Source organism: Pelodiscus sinensis, chromosome 19 (genome assembly GCF_049634645.1).
Source record: "Pelodiscus sinensis isolate JC-2024 chromosome 19, ASM4963464v1, whole genome shotgun sequence".
NCBI classification, from domain to species: Eukaryota; Metazoa; Chordata; order Testudines; family Trionychidae; genus Pelodiscus; species Pelodiscus sinensis.
The window spans coordinates 11566316-11580409 of NC_134729.1; the positions used below are offsets into that span (position 1 = coordinate 11566316).

Here is a 14094-nt window from a genome sequence, read left to right on the forward strand (position 1 = left end):
GTCTGTCCATCTTGGCTTCACAAGAGCATCCAGCTCTGCACAGAGTGTGTTCCAGCGCCTTGTCCACTCCTCGACTGAGGGACACAAACAATGGGGTGTACAGCACCATTTTGAGGGACAGCAGCTCAGACTGAGGAGCCCCAAGACCTGGCACAGCACCCAGGGTATGTCTACACTACCACCCTAGTTCGAACTAGGGTGGTAATGTAGGCAACCGGAGTTGCAAATGAAGCCCGGGATTTGAATTTCCCGGGCTTCATTTGCATAAAGCCGGGCGCCGCCATTTTTAAATGTCCGCTAGTGCGGACTCCGTGCCGCGCGGCTACACGCGGCACGGACTAGGTAGTTCGGACTAGGCTTCCTAGTCTGGACTACCGTTACTCCTGACTCCCAGTTCTAACTATTTGACTCCACTCCACACCCACAGCTGAGGACAGAACCCAGAAGTCCTGACTCCCACCCTGCCCCCTTCCCTTTACTATTGAACTGTCCTTCTCAGCTCTGCTTATAAGAAAATGTTACCTGGTGTCTTTGAGGGTGGACACTTCAGAGTTGAGACTGGAAAGTTTTCTCTGCAGCATCCAGAGGGTTACGGCGAAAAGGACGGAATTGATCTGGAGTCAAAGCGGAAGGGGGGCAAGGAGGTCACTCACCCTGATTTGTCTCAGGCACCGGGGAAAGAATGTGACGGGCATGTGTGTGTGTGTGTGGGGGGGGGGGGTCTTTACATGAGAACAAGCAGAAATTGTCACCATCAGCAAGAGTGTTGCTATTTGGTATTATTATTCGGCCAGCTCTCCAGCTAGTGCAAATCAGCACAGCACCACTGAAATCACTGGAGCAACACTGACTTATGCCAGCAGAGGATCTGGTCGGATAACTAGATGTCCCAACGGGAAGTGTGCTAATCCTCTTTGCACAAACTGGCTTTCACAGGCTTGAGCTGGGAGCTCTTATGGCTACATTCCCCACTGAGCCAAAACCCCCCTGGGCATAGACTCCTTTGAGGTCATTAGCATTAAACCAGGGGATGACTGTGACTGTGACAGGGGGGACCAGGCCCTAAACTCCTCTGCTGGAAGCTTGTGGCCTTGTCATATTCCGCCCCTGAAAAGAAACCACAGAGAAGTCCTCCAAGCAGCTAGAGTGGCTGCAGAAGAAACCAGCCAATCAGGAGCCAGGAAGGCCCTTTAAAAGCAGCTGGAGACCAGCACAGCAGTCAGGGGCTCTGGTGCCCTGCAGGTGTGCAGCTGGGATTGGCTGGCTGAGAGAGCAGCAGCACCATGGACAGCTCTGTGTGGGGAGCGATTGACCTTGGATTATGATGGGCCCTGCTAGATGTGGAAAGCCCTGAGGTAAGGGCAAGGACATTGTCTCCAGGAGGGGAAGCCCTGGCAGCACTGCTTTCTGGGAGTGGGGAAACAGACTAAGAGGGAGGGGAGCAGAGGGCACAGACGTGGGTCCCAGTCAAATGTGAATCCTGGGAGGGGTTTGATACATATGGGGTGTGAATCGGCCGCAGCGGGGAGTTGCCAAAAGGCTTTTAAAAGGAGAGAGTGCAGGCAGGTGTATTCGGCCAAGGGGGAGCTCAAGAGTGGTAAGTTCTGCCCCATTACAGTGACCCACAGTGCTTAGCAAGAGAAGCCAGGCAGAACTCTAAATCTCTCTATGCTGAGGCAGGCAGCAGCACCAAGCCCTAGTGGATACCTACCCCCACAATGACACACACCGGCCCCAGGAAACTCCAGATGAACCCCCTCTCCATGCTGAGCCAGCAGCTACAAGCACAAAAGGTGAAAGGTTTTGGGGCTGTTCTCTGACTTCTGTCACATAGGAAGTCAGACACATGGTTGCTGCCTTCTAGCAATAGAATCTGTTAACTTTAGTCATGGTCATCCGCAGAGGCTGGACGCAGAGTGAGAAACAGAACTTGGGTGTCCTGAACACCTCAGTCAAGTAGAGGCCAGAAGTTCATTCATTCACTCATGAAGGAGAGTCAGCAACACAGCTGTTGAGAGAGACACCCGCTGGGTGGGCAGGTGGGCCTGGATGCTAAGTGGGTAGGCCCAGACCCACCCAGGCCAGAGCGCCTTTCACTGGGCAATGCCAGGACACACGCATGTGCAGACAGTGCTGACATAAGATTGGACTGATTGTCTTCACTCCCCTTTTCCCACTCAGCCAGCGCCAAAATAAATCAGTGGAGCTCCTGCTGGCTAACTGCCTACTCTTCACTGGACTTATAAGGCCCCTTTACTGCAGGATCTAACAATCTTTACTCAATTTTCTATCACACTGCTCCAGAAAATTTGAGGCAAAAGAGATTAAATATTGAGGCAACTTGCTATATGGGGAAACTGAGGCATAGAGCAGTTAACTGGTTTTCTTGGGGTCCAGGCTAGGACTAAAACCTGGGTCTTCCCTAACCACTACACCATCCTTCCCATCAGGCCTGGCCAAAGGGTTTGCGGGGCCCAAGGCAGGATGCTGGGAGTGGGATCCTGGGCCTGGCCAGTGGATGGTGACTACTCAGCAGCGCTGGGCCCCAGCCCGAGGCATTTGTCTTGCTCGCCTTGCGCTAGGGCTGAGCCTGCGGCCCATGTTCCAACAGCTCCAGCACTCACATCTCACACCTGCCGTAGCCGTTTGGCATGACGGCAGCCGAGAAAGCCACCACCAGAGCAGGGAATCCGTAGCCGAAGAGGCTCAGGAACCACATCTTGGGGCTGTGGGTGCTGAAATAGTTGACGACCCCGAGGTTGCGCACGGTGAGGAAGAGCACAACGGCCTCCAGGAACATCCAGGCGAAACAGGCCAGGAACAGGTAGTGCAGGAAGCCGGCAATGACCGCACAGCCCACCTGGGGAGAACAGGGGTGGCACATCTTTCATTTCACAGTCTCTACTCAGCATCCCGGGGCTGGACCCACCAGCATCATAGAATCACAGGGATGGAAGAGACCTCAGGAGGTCACTGAGTCCAACTCACTACCCAAAGCAGGACCAAGTCCAAGTAAATCATCCCAGCCAGGGCTTTGTCAAGTTGGGACTTAAAAGCCTCTTAGAATGGAGATTCTACCACCTCCCTAGGTAACACATTCCAGTGCTTCACCCCCCTCCTAGGGAAATAGTTTGTCCCAATATCCAACCTAGACCTGTCCCACTGCAATGTGAGCCCATTGCTCCCCGTTCTACCATCTGTCACCACTGAGAACAGCCTCTCTCCATCCTCTTTGGAACCTCCCTTCAAGTAGCTGAAGACTGCTCTCAAATCCCCCCTCACTCTTCTCTTCTGCAGACTAAATAAGCCCAAATCCCTCAGCCTCCTCTTGTAGGTCATGTGCTTCAGCCCCCTCATCATTTTTGTTGCCCTCCCCTTGACTCTCTCCAAAACCTTCCTCTAATGGGGAGCCCAAACTTGGAATTAATACATCAGATGTGGCCTCCGCAGTGCTGAATAATCACTTCCCTAGATCTGCTGGCAATGCTCCTACCAATGCAGCCCAATATGCCATTAGCTTTTTTGACTACAAGGGCACACTGTTGACTCATATCCAGCTTCTCATCCACTGTAATCCCAAGGTCCTTTTCTTTGAAACTACTACTTAGTCAATCTGTCCCCAGCCTGTAACAGTGCTTGGGATTCTTCCGTCCCAAGGGCAGGACTCTACACTTGTCCTTGTGGAACCTCATCAGATTTCTTTTGGCCCAAACCTCTAATTTGTCTAGGTCACTCTGGACCCTATCCCTGCCCTCCAGCATTGGTAGCTCTCCCCCTAGCTTAGTGTCATCTGCGAACTTGCTGATGATGCAACCCATCCCCTCCTCCAGGTCATTAATAAAGATGTTGAGCAAAACCAGCCCCAGAACCAATCCTTGGGGCTCTCCACTTGATACTGACCGCCAATATCTCCACCACATGAGCAGGGGTTTGCCCCATTGTCTCTCTTTAGCCTTTGAGGCTACCACGAGCCACATGCCCAACAATCTCTCATTCTTTAAAAAAAGGTCAAGATCATTACCCCCATTTTACAGATAGAAAAGCTGAGGCACGAAGCAGGAAAGTGACTTGCCAAATGTCATAAATAGGAGAGCAAGGACTAGAGCCCAGGTCTCCATACAGCGCTCTATCCACCAGGCCACACTGCCTGCTACCTGAGGCACTATGTTTGGGTAGGAAGCACTTTACCTGATGCCTGGTACTGTCCACCGCCGTGAGAAAGAGGAGGTCAGCCACGAAGAGGCAGAGGCAGAGCTGCAGGTGGATGGAGGTGTTGACGTTGCGGATGGAGCGGCACAGGAGGAAGGTGAGGATGGCGAGGAGGAGGCACAGCAGGGAGAGGGCCAGCCCAACGTGGGAGATGAGGTATAGTGGGAAATCTGCCTGTTGGGGACGCAGGGCCGATGGCATGTAAGGAGGTCACAAGTTCTCAAAGCTCCTTCCCCACTCTGGCATGATAAATGCAGACATGGGGGCCCACAAAAGTACCCCAAAACCTTATCTTTCCAGGCTTTCATATAAAGCTTCCCCCCAAAATCTAGGTTTTTAAAATCCGCTGCCACCACCCAAGTAATGATAAGAAAACCAGGGAAGAGATCACTTGGGAAATCTCAGCCCTACAGTAAAACCAGGACACAAAAATTAACCAATACCAGGTTAATAAAAAAGAAGAGAAAGACCTTTTATTATCACCACAATACTCTTGTTACAAGCATAATGACTGGATGGAAAAGTCACCAATTGATATACTCATGGGGAATTTCACCATGGGCCAAAACTTAGTTACAAAGGAGAGAAAACCCCATTTTTAAATGCCCAGACATCAGATTCCCATTCCCAAAGCATAAAAGAATAAAACCTAATTTATCTAAACTTTACCCTACTTACAGATAGCGAGGAGTCAGACTCTGGAGACAAACTGTCCAGGGACAAAGGAGGGAAAAAACAAAAATTCCTTTGTCCCAGTTTGAAATTCCTACCTCCATTTCTATTGGTTGAGCAGATACCTGGGTAGGTAAAGTTAACCCCTTAGTCCCCAGGCTGCTGCCCATCCCTCATGATCATGACGCTAGTCATCCCATGCAGCACAGTTAATGCAGATGAGGTGCAGCAGATAATCCCCCTGATTCCTGCCCAGGATGGACTGTCACTGCCCTTACTGGGGAGCGCAGGCTGAGGTGTGAATAACTCTACAGTGTATAACTCTTTGTTTTAACCATGGGGCTCTGGGAGCCGAGAGGATTCCATCAGAACCTTCTTTAGGATTTATGGGCCCTGGCAGGACTATCAAACTGGTGCAACAAACCCCGACAACAGCCGGGGGATGATTTTTTACAGATGCGATTTTATAACCTTCAGCAACACGAATGAAACAGGTTTAAAGCAAATTTTAAACTAAGGTCCCCTCCACTAACACAGTGAAATCAGAAACTGACAGGATGAACCTGGGGCTGGCAAATGCCTATTCAATGGCTTCATTAGCACCCGAATGGCTCTCACAGGACCAATGTTCTAATAGCTCTGGCAGGCTTGTTCACTTTTAAGTTAAGGGGATCCTCTCTGGAGGAAGCAGAGCCACAGACCAGAGATAGGAAGGGGGGGCATTAAGACCCAGTGGTACCTCAAATTTTCAGGTGCCCTATGCTGCTGTGTCTTCTGTGTATGGGTAAGGACGGCCCTTGGTACCATGCCATGGGGAGCTACCTGTGAGCAGCCCAGAATGTTCATCTTGATGGGCCATCGGTGCATACTCACACCAGCCCCTTTGCGCTAACTCTGATGCTGCCTCCATGTCAGATGGGGCTTTGCGTACAACCTTGCCCTACTACTGCCTTGACCTCCTTCAGACTTTGCCGAGAGGATGCCCGGCTCCCCCAGCAGAACCCACAGCTTCATGTTGCAAACCCTGGGGTGAGCACCATCCCCTTACCGTTATCTCCCCCCATGCCATGAGGACGGCCAGGCTGGAGACGTGGTTGCAGTTGCACGTGGTGTGAGTGGCGTTGAAGCGCAGAACCCTGCACCCTGCCGAAGACCAGCTGCCATTCTGGGCCGTGGTTTCCCATGAGACACAAGTGGGCTTCTTGGAGCAGTTGCTTGGCTGCAAATATATAAGTCAAAGGCAGAAAGAATAACATAGGATGGAAAAAACACGGTGCCAGGAGCGTGGATCAGGGTCTCCCATGCCATGAGAGGCAGACAGGCAGAGGTTGGGGACGGGATACACGTGCACCTCCTACTCTGGGAGTCCGTATTTCAGGAGCACGCATGCTATGGAGGAGGATGTGGCTCTCTGTGCGGCTGCTCCCCTCCCACAGCTGCGGAAGACCACCGCAGTGACGTGCTACTCCTCGGACTTTCCCCAACCGCTCCCATAGCAGTGGGGTCAGTGCCTGGGGGCACCATGGGACATGGAGCCACACGTGTCCCTGGGAGAGGGATGCCAGGTAAGTGCCTGACCTCCATCCCTGTCACACCCAGACCCCACAGCACCCTCTCTGGCCCGGCAAAATCTTTAATCTGGCATGCCCCGTTTCCCACGGTTGCAGGATTAAAGAAGTTCAAGTGTATTGGATTGGGACTCAGGATACCTGGGTTTTAGTCCTGGCTCTGCCACTAGCTTTGACTGAGTCATTCACCTGCTCTGTGCCTCAGTTTCCCCTGTCTCTACACAAAGTCTAGGTCTACACTACAACCGTCCACTTCTCTTACTCCTCACGATGAGTAGGAGTTCCAGTGCCAACAGGGGCACCTTCAGCATTTGATTTATAAGGTTTTTATAGGATCACTCAATCAAACACCAGAAGATCAACCGCTGCAGCACAGATCTTCTCCATAGTCTAGCCGTGGCCTAAGATCTTGGTGACAAGGGCTTTCTCATGTGATGGGCCTAGCCTGCCACATGGGGGCGCTGATTTCAGCAAGCACATTAGCACCAATCCCTAACAGGAGGGCAGAAAAGCCCTCTATTACCCTACCACGGACAGTGAGCCAGAGGACAACTATGGGGTGGGTTGTAAGGGCTCCCAGCCCTCTGGGTCTGCCTCAGTAAAGCTGAAGAGACCTTTCCCTGCTCCTCATATTAACCCCTGCAGTGCTCTCCATCCATCAAGAAAAGCGCTTTACAATGGTCACTATGATTAGCCTCATTTTACAAGTGGGGAAACTGAGGCATGGAGCCGGGGGGAGGAGGGGTGGAGTATGGCGATGACGGTCATCCAGCAGAATCAGGAGAAGAAGCCAAATCCCCCACTAGTCTCCCCTGTGTTCCTCTTTGCTCAGCTGAAGCTGAGTCAGACTTCCAGCTCCAGAGATCCTGCGTTCACAATCCCCGAGGGCTGCATCGTGCTGGGGGGAGAACACAGGAATCCCTCCCCACCTGAGAGCTAATTCAGTGCGGCTTCCGCCTTCTTCCCCCACCCCCACCCCAGAGGAGCCAGGCTGCTCCTGAAAAGCCAGGCTCAACCCCAGCGGCCACTCGTGGAGGGACTTACCTTGATGTTCTGGAAGGTGTAGTTCACTGGATCTGTGAAGTTGGTCTTGGTCTGGCTGGTCAGCCAGGCACTCACCACCCTGGAAATCATCCGGACAGCGTGACCAGAGGCAGCCTTCTCATCGTGGAAGAAGCTGCCGTTCATGATGATTTCCATGCCCACGTAGGAGGCAAACGCCACTCCAGCCATGCCTGCAAGTGTCCCCAAGGAGAAACTTGGTGGGTTGGTAGCTTCTTTCCCCATGTCCACCGTGGGACTTCCTAAGAACTGCGCAACCCTCCAACCTCGCTCCAGGTGTGGGGTAATGTTCTGCTTCAACGGAGCTGGGAAGAGAACCCAGGTGTGTGGATAGCCACATGTTTACTTGTCAATGCAGTGCAGACGGCACTGGTGACAAGACGGGAGAAGGATCTCTATATACACAACACGTAGGATTGTGTCTTTGGTTTAATACTTGAATGATATAAATGGTGGGTAGCTCTTAAATTCCCGCCAAATTGTGAGACAGTTTTTGGAGAGTCCCCGAGAACAGTCTTCTCAAAACAGAGTCACAGAATACTAGAACTGAAAGGGACCTTGAGAGGACATCTAATCCAGCCCCCTGCCCTCCTGGCAGGACCAAGCATCATCTAGACCATCCCTCACAGGTGTTCATCTAACCTGCTCTTAAATATCTGCAAGGATGGAGATTCCACAACATCCCTAGGCAACTTGCACCAGCGTTTAACCACCCTGTCCTATCATCAGAGGTTAAGGAGAATAATTTTTCTCCTTTCTCCTTGTAATCCCCTTTTAGGAACTCAAACATCTGATATTAATAGAGCTCTCTGGTGAAAATCTTGAGTTTGGGACAAAACAAATGAAAGCAAATGTTTGGTTTGAAAATGCCACCGCAATACCTCATGTGAGTTATGGTTCAGGTGCTCCCATTTCTCCTCTATGAGCCTGGCTCCCTGGTTGGACTGCATCTCCCATGACGCACCATGGGAAACATCTAGCCACAGTGCCTCATCGGAGATAAAGTTGGACAGGAGAGCCTGGCTCATAGAGAGGAACGGGAGAATGAGGCAGCAGGCTCATGATTTCAGAATCGAAATATTTTAGCTCTTCAGACAAAAGCAGAACGACTGTCTGGGCTGAGGGCATTTGGAGCAGCCAGTTTTTCCACACAGTGTTGTACAGAAATCAGCCTCTTCATGAGGCTCTGTGTTTTCTTGGCACCCAGTTTTCCACTGAAGAGCCGTGGAGATGGAACAGTCCCTGCCAGCCCTTGTTCTTTATTCTTCTAGTTCCCTTTATTCTAGCAGGCTTGACTAGGACAGAAGGAATTTATATTCGTAGGGCTTAAGAACCAGCAATTGTCAATACAGCGCAGAGGTCTGGTCCGTGAACCCCGTGTCACATACTTCTGCCATCTCAAATCGGATCAATAGTCCATTTAGTTTGATTACCCACCTTGGTCTATATCGCTGCAGAGCAGTGGTTCACCTAAGCTGGAATCTCCTGCTTCAGGGGGTTTCAAACCTCCCGTACTTTAACTGTGCAAAACTGCCCCTCGGTGGGAGCCCACCCCACCTCACCCCAAACAGGGCCACTGAGAAGTGTCCGTCACACACCAGTCCATGCCCATTGGTGGTGATGAGGTACCTCGTGCCGTTGATCCTTGAACCGTTTTGCAGCTAATCTCCATGCTCTCCTCTTTGGCTCCCAGGCTGACGACAGAGTCCTCCCTGCTGCAGCCGTTCCCAATGACTTTGGTCTGGACATCTAAGGAGAGGGGGGAAAAGCACAGTCTGATAAGCACAATGGCTCCTTAGACTGGGTCCATTGGCTCAGAGCAGCAGGGGATGGCAGAGACAGAAGGAACCATCCAGCTAAGAGAGGAAGAGGTTTTGTGTCATAGGAAAGAGACAGGGAGAAAGTTTCATGGGGGTACTGGACTACACCCCCCAAGGGCATTAGGAACAAGGGGGATTGGGGAGCTGTAGATGGGGGCAGGGGATGAGGCCTGGCTTGAGAATGGGAACTGCAGCCTTCTGCACACTCTGGATGGAGACCCGAGAGCTAGGTTTAGGGGGATGGCATTGTAGTTCAGGGACTCACCTGGGATGCAGGAAATCCCAGCTGAGCTGCCAGGTCCACCACAGACACCCTGTTTGACCTTGGGCAGTCACTGCAGCTCAGTTTCCCCCTCTGTCAAATGGGAATAATGAGCCGTACTTTCATAGAACCATAAACACCAGAACTGGAAGGCAACTCGAGGTTATCAAGTCCAGTCCCCTGCCCTCATGGCAGGACCAACTACCGCCTAGGCCGTAGATCATCCCTGACAGGCATCTGTCTAACCTGCACTTAAATATCTCCAATTAAGAAGATTCCACAATCTCTCCAGGCAATTTATTCTGGTGTTTAAACATCTTGACAGTCAGGAAGGTTTTCCTGATAGCCAACCTAAACCTCCCTTGCTGCAATTTAAGCCCATTGCTTCTTGTCCTGTCCTCAGAGGCCAAGGAGAACAATTTTTTCCCCTTCTCCTTCTAACACCCTTTCACATACTTGACAACTGCTATCATGTCTCCTGTCAGTCTTCTCTTTTCCAAACTAAACAAGCCCAGTGCCCTCAAAAGTCATGTTTTTTGACCTTTAATCATTTTTGTTGCTCTCCAATTTCTCCACATCTTTCTTGAAATGTGGTGTCAAGAACTGGACACAACACTCCAATTGAGGGCTAATCAGCGCAGAGTAGAGCAGAAGAATGACTTCTTGTGTCTTTCTCACAACACTCCTGTTAATAGAGCCCAGAGTCATGTTTGCTTGTTTTGCAACGGTGTCATTCATATTGTTGACTCATGTTTAAGTTGTTGTCCACTATGATCCCTAAATCTGTTTCTGCAGTACTCCTTCCTAGACTATCACTTCCCATTCTGTACATGTGAAACTGATTGTTCCTCCCTAACTCTGCATTTGTCTTTATTAAACTTCACCCTGTTTACCTCAGACCATTTCTCTTTGTCTGTTTACACTGTAAAGGTGTGTCTACACTGCACCATTATTTCAAGATAACAATGTGAGCGTCTACACAGCCATTCCGTTATTTTGAAATAATTTCAAAATAGCAAACGGCTTATTCAAAAATCTGTAAACCTTATTCTACGAGGAATAACTTCAATTCCAAAATAGCTATTTTAAAATCAGGTGTGTGTAGATGCTCCACTGCTGCTATTTCGAAATAGCCCCTCCCTGGCCCATTCTAAGTTATTCCTCCCCAGGGCCTCCTGGGGCTCTAAATGGAGATAGCACGTCTACCTTAGGGGAGCCTGCCTTGGACTCATTTTGAATCTTCCCTGCAGTGGAATCTGGAACAGCTTATTTTGAAATAGCTGTGAAGTATAGACATACCCTAAGCTTTTCACAGCAGAGACCATCTCTTCCTCTGGTTCCTGGTCTCGGCGGAGATTTCTAGGAGCTACCATAATGCTCATAATAAGGAGGCCACAGAGAAATTCACTAACTGGATATGGCACCTGCTGATTGGTCACCAGGCAGGTTCCACCCCATCTGGGCTGAGTCATGCCCCTAGTGATTTGCAGCTGTCACCTCTCCCCGCCCTCGTGCCTTGTCTTGTCCCCCTGCAGGCCTGGCTCCCCCTACCCAGCTTCTCCGTCTGGATGGTCACGTTCCCGTTGTTGGTGGAGTTGGTGAAGACGTCCATCACAATCCTCTCCATGCTGTGCAGGACGATGGTGGCTGAGACAGAGAGCTGCTCCGTGCTCAGGTTGGACCAGGAGGACGTCTGCTCCAGGATGGAGGCAAATCCCCCAGCGGCTTTCTACGGGAGGCCAAGCAAGAGAGAGAGCTCTTATTGGCTGTACTACATTACCCCGCAACTGTCAGCCAATCTCCTGTGAGCTGCTGATGGGCCCTGCCCCTCGTCCTGCCCGAGCTGAGTATCCACCATTGGTTTGTGCCCCCTGGCAATGTCCCCCCTCTCATGGCTGGTCCTTCAAGGTCTCAGCCAGCAACAGGACTCGGGGTTTCCTATAAGGCCAACAGGCAGCTCTGAATGACTTTGGTGAGCCTTGGCTCAGGCGCTACCAGCTCATGCTTCTACAGCCGGGTGTCCCTGCTCTGGTCCGGCCCTGCTGGGGGCCTACATAGCACCAAACAGCTTTCACTACAGCTGCAGTGGGCAATGATTTTTGATGGGGAGCCCATCCAGGAGTTTGGTAAATGGTCAAGGGCCACACTTGTCTATGGAGGGAGTGTGGTGTCCGGGAGGGAGGTTCGCTGCAGAATAGGGGGATGTGACCATATAATCAAGTAAACGGTTAATCAATAACCATTATCCCTAATGTTCTCGGTTAAACACAAGTCTCTGCCCTGCTCCTGGGGAGCCAGCTGCCACCCCACGCTGCTGCCTCTGTATCAGCTTAAAAGACAGCTTCCAGTGTGCTCCGGCACCCTTGGTTTGACCCAGTATGGCTGTTCATACCTTCTTACATCTGAACACTGCGATCAAACTCCCAGGAGTCTCTTACCTCCAGACACACAGTTGAGTTCTTCTCTTTGCAGGGCTCTCCCAAGGCCCTGAAGGTGGATTTCAGTAAAGTGCAGTAGGCGGCCTGTGCAGGGTGGCAGGAGGGAGCCAGAGCACAAAGGAGAAGCACACAGCACAAATTCAATGTCACAGCTGGAAGGCTGGGCTTGTGCTTAAGGCCTTGGGCTTGGACCCAGCAGCTGGGGGTTCACACTGCAGCACAGTCACTAAGCTGCTTTCTTTTCCAATGCTTCCATTCCCCATCTGTACAGTGGGGCGGCCAATCCCATCTTTCTCACTCAGAGTGTAAGTCTGGGGCGCATGGACGGCCTCTTGCTGTGTGGCTATGCAGCAGCTGACGCAACAGGGACCCTGATCTTGGGGGGAGGTATCTCTGCAGAGCCTGCTTGAAGCCAGAATACTACTGCAAAGGATTGTGGGTGGCAGGAAGGAACAAGGAGGATGGAGGCCAGAGGTTCCACTGGTGGCACCGTGGGGCTCAGGGCAGGGAGGAGCTATGCAGTGGGTTGGGGTGTTATGCGCCTGAGGGGGCAAAGGCAAAACTGCACCAAAGTGCGCAGCAGGAGCATTAGCGGCTCCCGAGCCTAGGGCGGTGGGCTCCCAGACAGGCCTTTGAAGTGCCTGTTCCCACCACCCGGTCCTGCCTCAGTAGTTTGTCTGCAGAGAGGAAGTGGCCCGGCAGCTAAATTGGTGCCCTCTTAGCATGGAAACCGAGGGCAATTGCCCCTCCCCTCGCTACACCACTGGAGCTATGGCTTCCTATGCTGGGATTTTCCACCCGCTCAAGATCTGACAGTTCTTGCCACTCTCCTGCGCCCTGCACGTTGCTGCTGGTTTGCTGGCAGGAAGGGCAGCCTGTCGCCCCAGGGATGAAAATCCCCTCTGCCAAAAATGCTACCTGCTTTGCTGTTGGGGACAGGGCGACAGGCAACACTGACCTGGGCTCAGATTGTCCAAATCAACTCAGTTTTGGTGGCCCTAATGCCAGGTCCCTTAAAAAAATTACTTGCCCAGGAAATGGCAAGTGCCCCTCCCTGGCATCCCAAAAATCACTGAGTGGCTTCAGCCGGGGTTCCCTGAGCTGCCTTTGCCTTGAGCATCCCGAGAACAGTGGGGCCTGGCGACGCTGCCAGGATACCTACATCCTCTGGGGATGAGCCGTGAGCTGTGTCCAGACTCTGGTTCTGGGATTTCCTCACCAGATCGTTCTCTTCCGAGAAATGGGCCCGGCACTTTGAAGTGACCTCTAGGAGGAAATGAAATGAACAAAAAAACCCTCAATCAAATGTGTAGACTGGTAAATACAGTGGCCTGGGAAATTAACATCTCTCTGGGCTTTCCCATCCAGGATTACAAAGGATTTAAAAAAGTGCTTGTACAACCAGTGACTTCCAGGCCTAGAATCATGGAATCATAGAGCACTAGAACTGAAAGGGACTACAAGAGATCAACTCTAGTCCCCAGCCTTCACAGCAGGACCAAGCACCATCTAACTTACTCTTAAATATCTCCAGAGATGGAGATTCCACAACCCCCCTCAGCAACTTATTCCAGTGTTTAAACACCCTGACAGTTGGAAAGTTTTTCCTAAAGTCAAACCTAAACCTGCCTTGCTTCAATTTAAGCCCATTGTTTCTTCTCCTATCCTCAGAGGCCAAGGAGAACAATTTTTCTCCCTCCTCCTTGTGACATCCTTTTAGATACATGAAAACTGCTATCATGTCCCCTCTCGGTCTTCTCCTTTCTAAATGAACAAGCCCAGTTCTTTCAGTCTTCACTCATAGCTCATGTTCTCTAGCCATTTAATCATTCTTGTTGCTCTTCTCTGGACCGTCTCCAATTTCTCCACATCTTTCTTGAAATGTGGTGCCCAGAACTGGACACAATACTCCAATTGAGGCCTAATCAGTGCAAAATAGAGTGGAAGAATGACTTCTCATGTTTTGCTCACTCCCGTTCGTGCAGCCCAGAATCATGTTTGCTTTTTTTGCAACAATGTCACACTGGTGACTCAAGTTTAACTTGTGGCCCATTATGACCCCT

The 14094-nt window shown here is 51.2% G+C and overlaps 1 protein-coding gene across 1 annotated transcript in view; it reads right to left on the reverse strand.

The window, feature by feature from the left end:
- Positions 1-14094, reverse strand: part of LOC102462801 (adhesion G protein-coupled receptor E3-like) — a 35038-nt gene that overhangs the window by 3367 nt on the left and 17577 nt on the right. Inside the window, exons 8-17 of the mRNA XM_075902271.1 lie at positions 13194-13297; positions 12032-12115; positions 11145-11322; positions 9141-9260; positions 7494-7684; positions 5930-6100; positions 4189-4383; positions 2625-2860; positions 1712-1778; positions 523-614 (exon numbers count right to left, since the gene is read on the reverse strand). Of these exons, the coding sequence (XP_075758386.1) occupies positions 523-614; positions 1712-1778; positions 2625-2860; positions 4189-4383; positions 5930-6100; positions 7494-7684; positions 9141-9260; positions 11145-11322; positions 12032-12115; positions 13194-13297 (1438 nt within the window). The remainder of the gene's footprint in view (positions 1-522; positions 615-1711; positions 1779-2624; positions 2861-4188; positions 4384-5929; positions 6101-7493; positions 7685-9140; positions 9261-11144; positions 11323-12031; positions 12116-13193; positions 13298-14094) is intronic.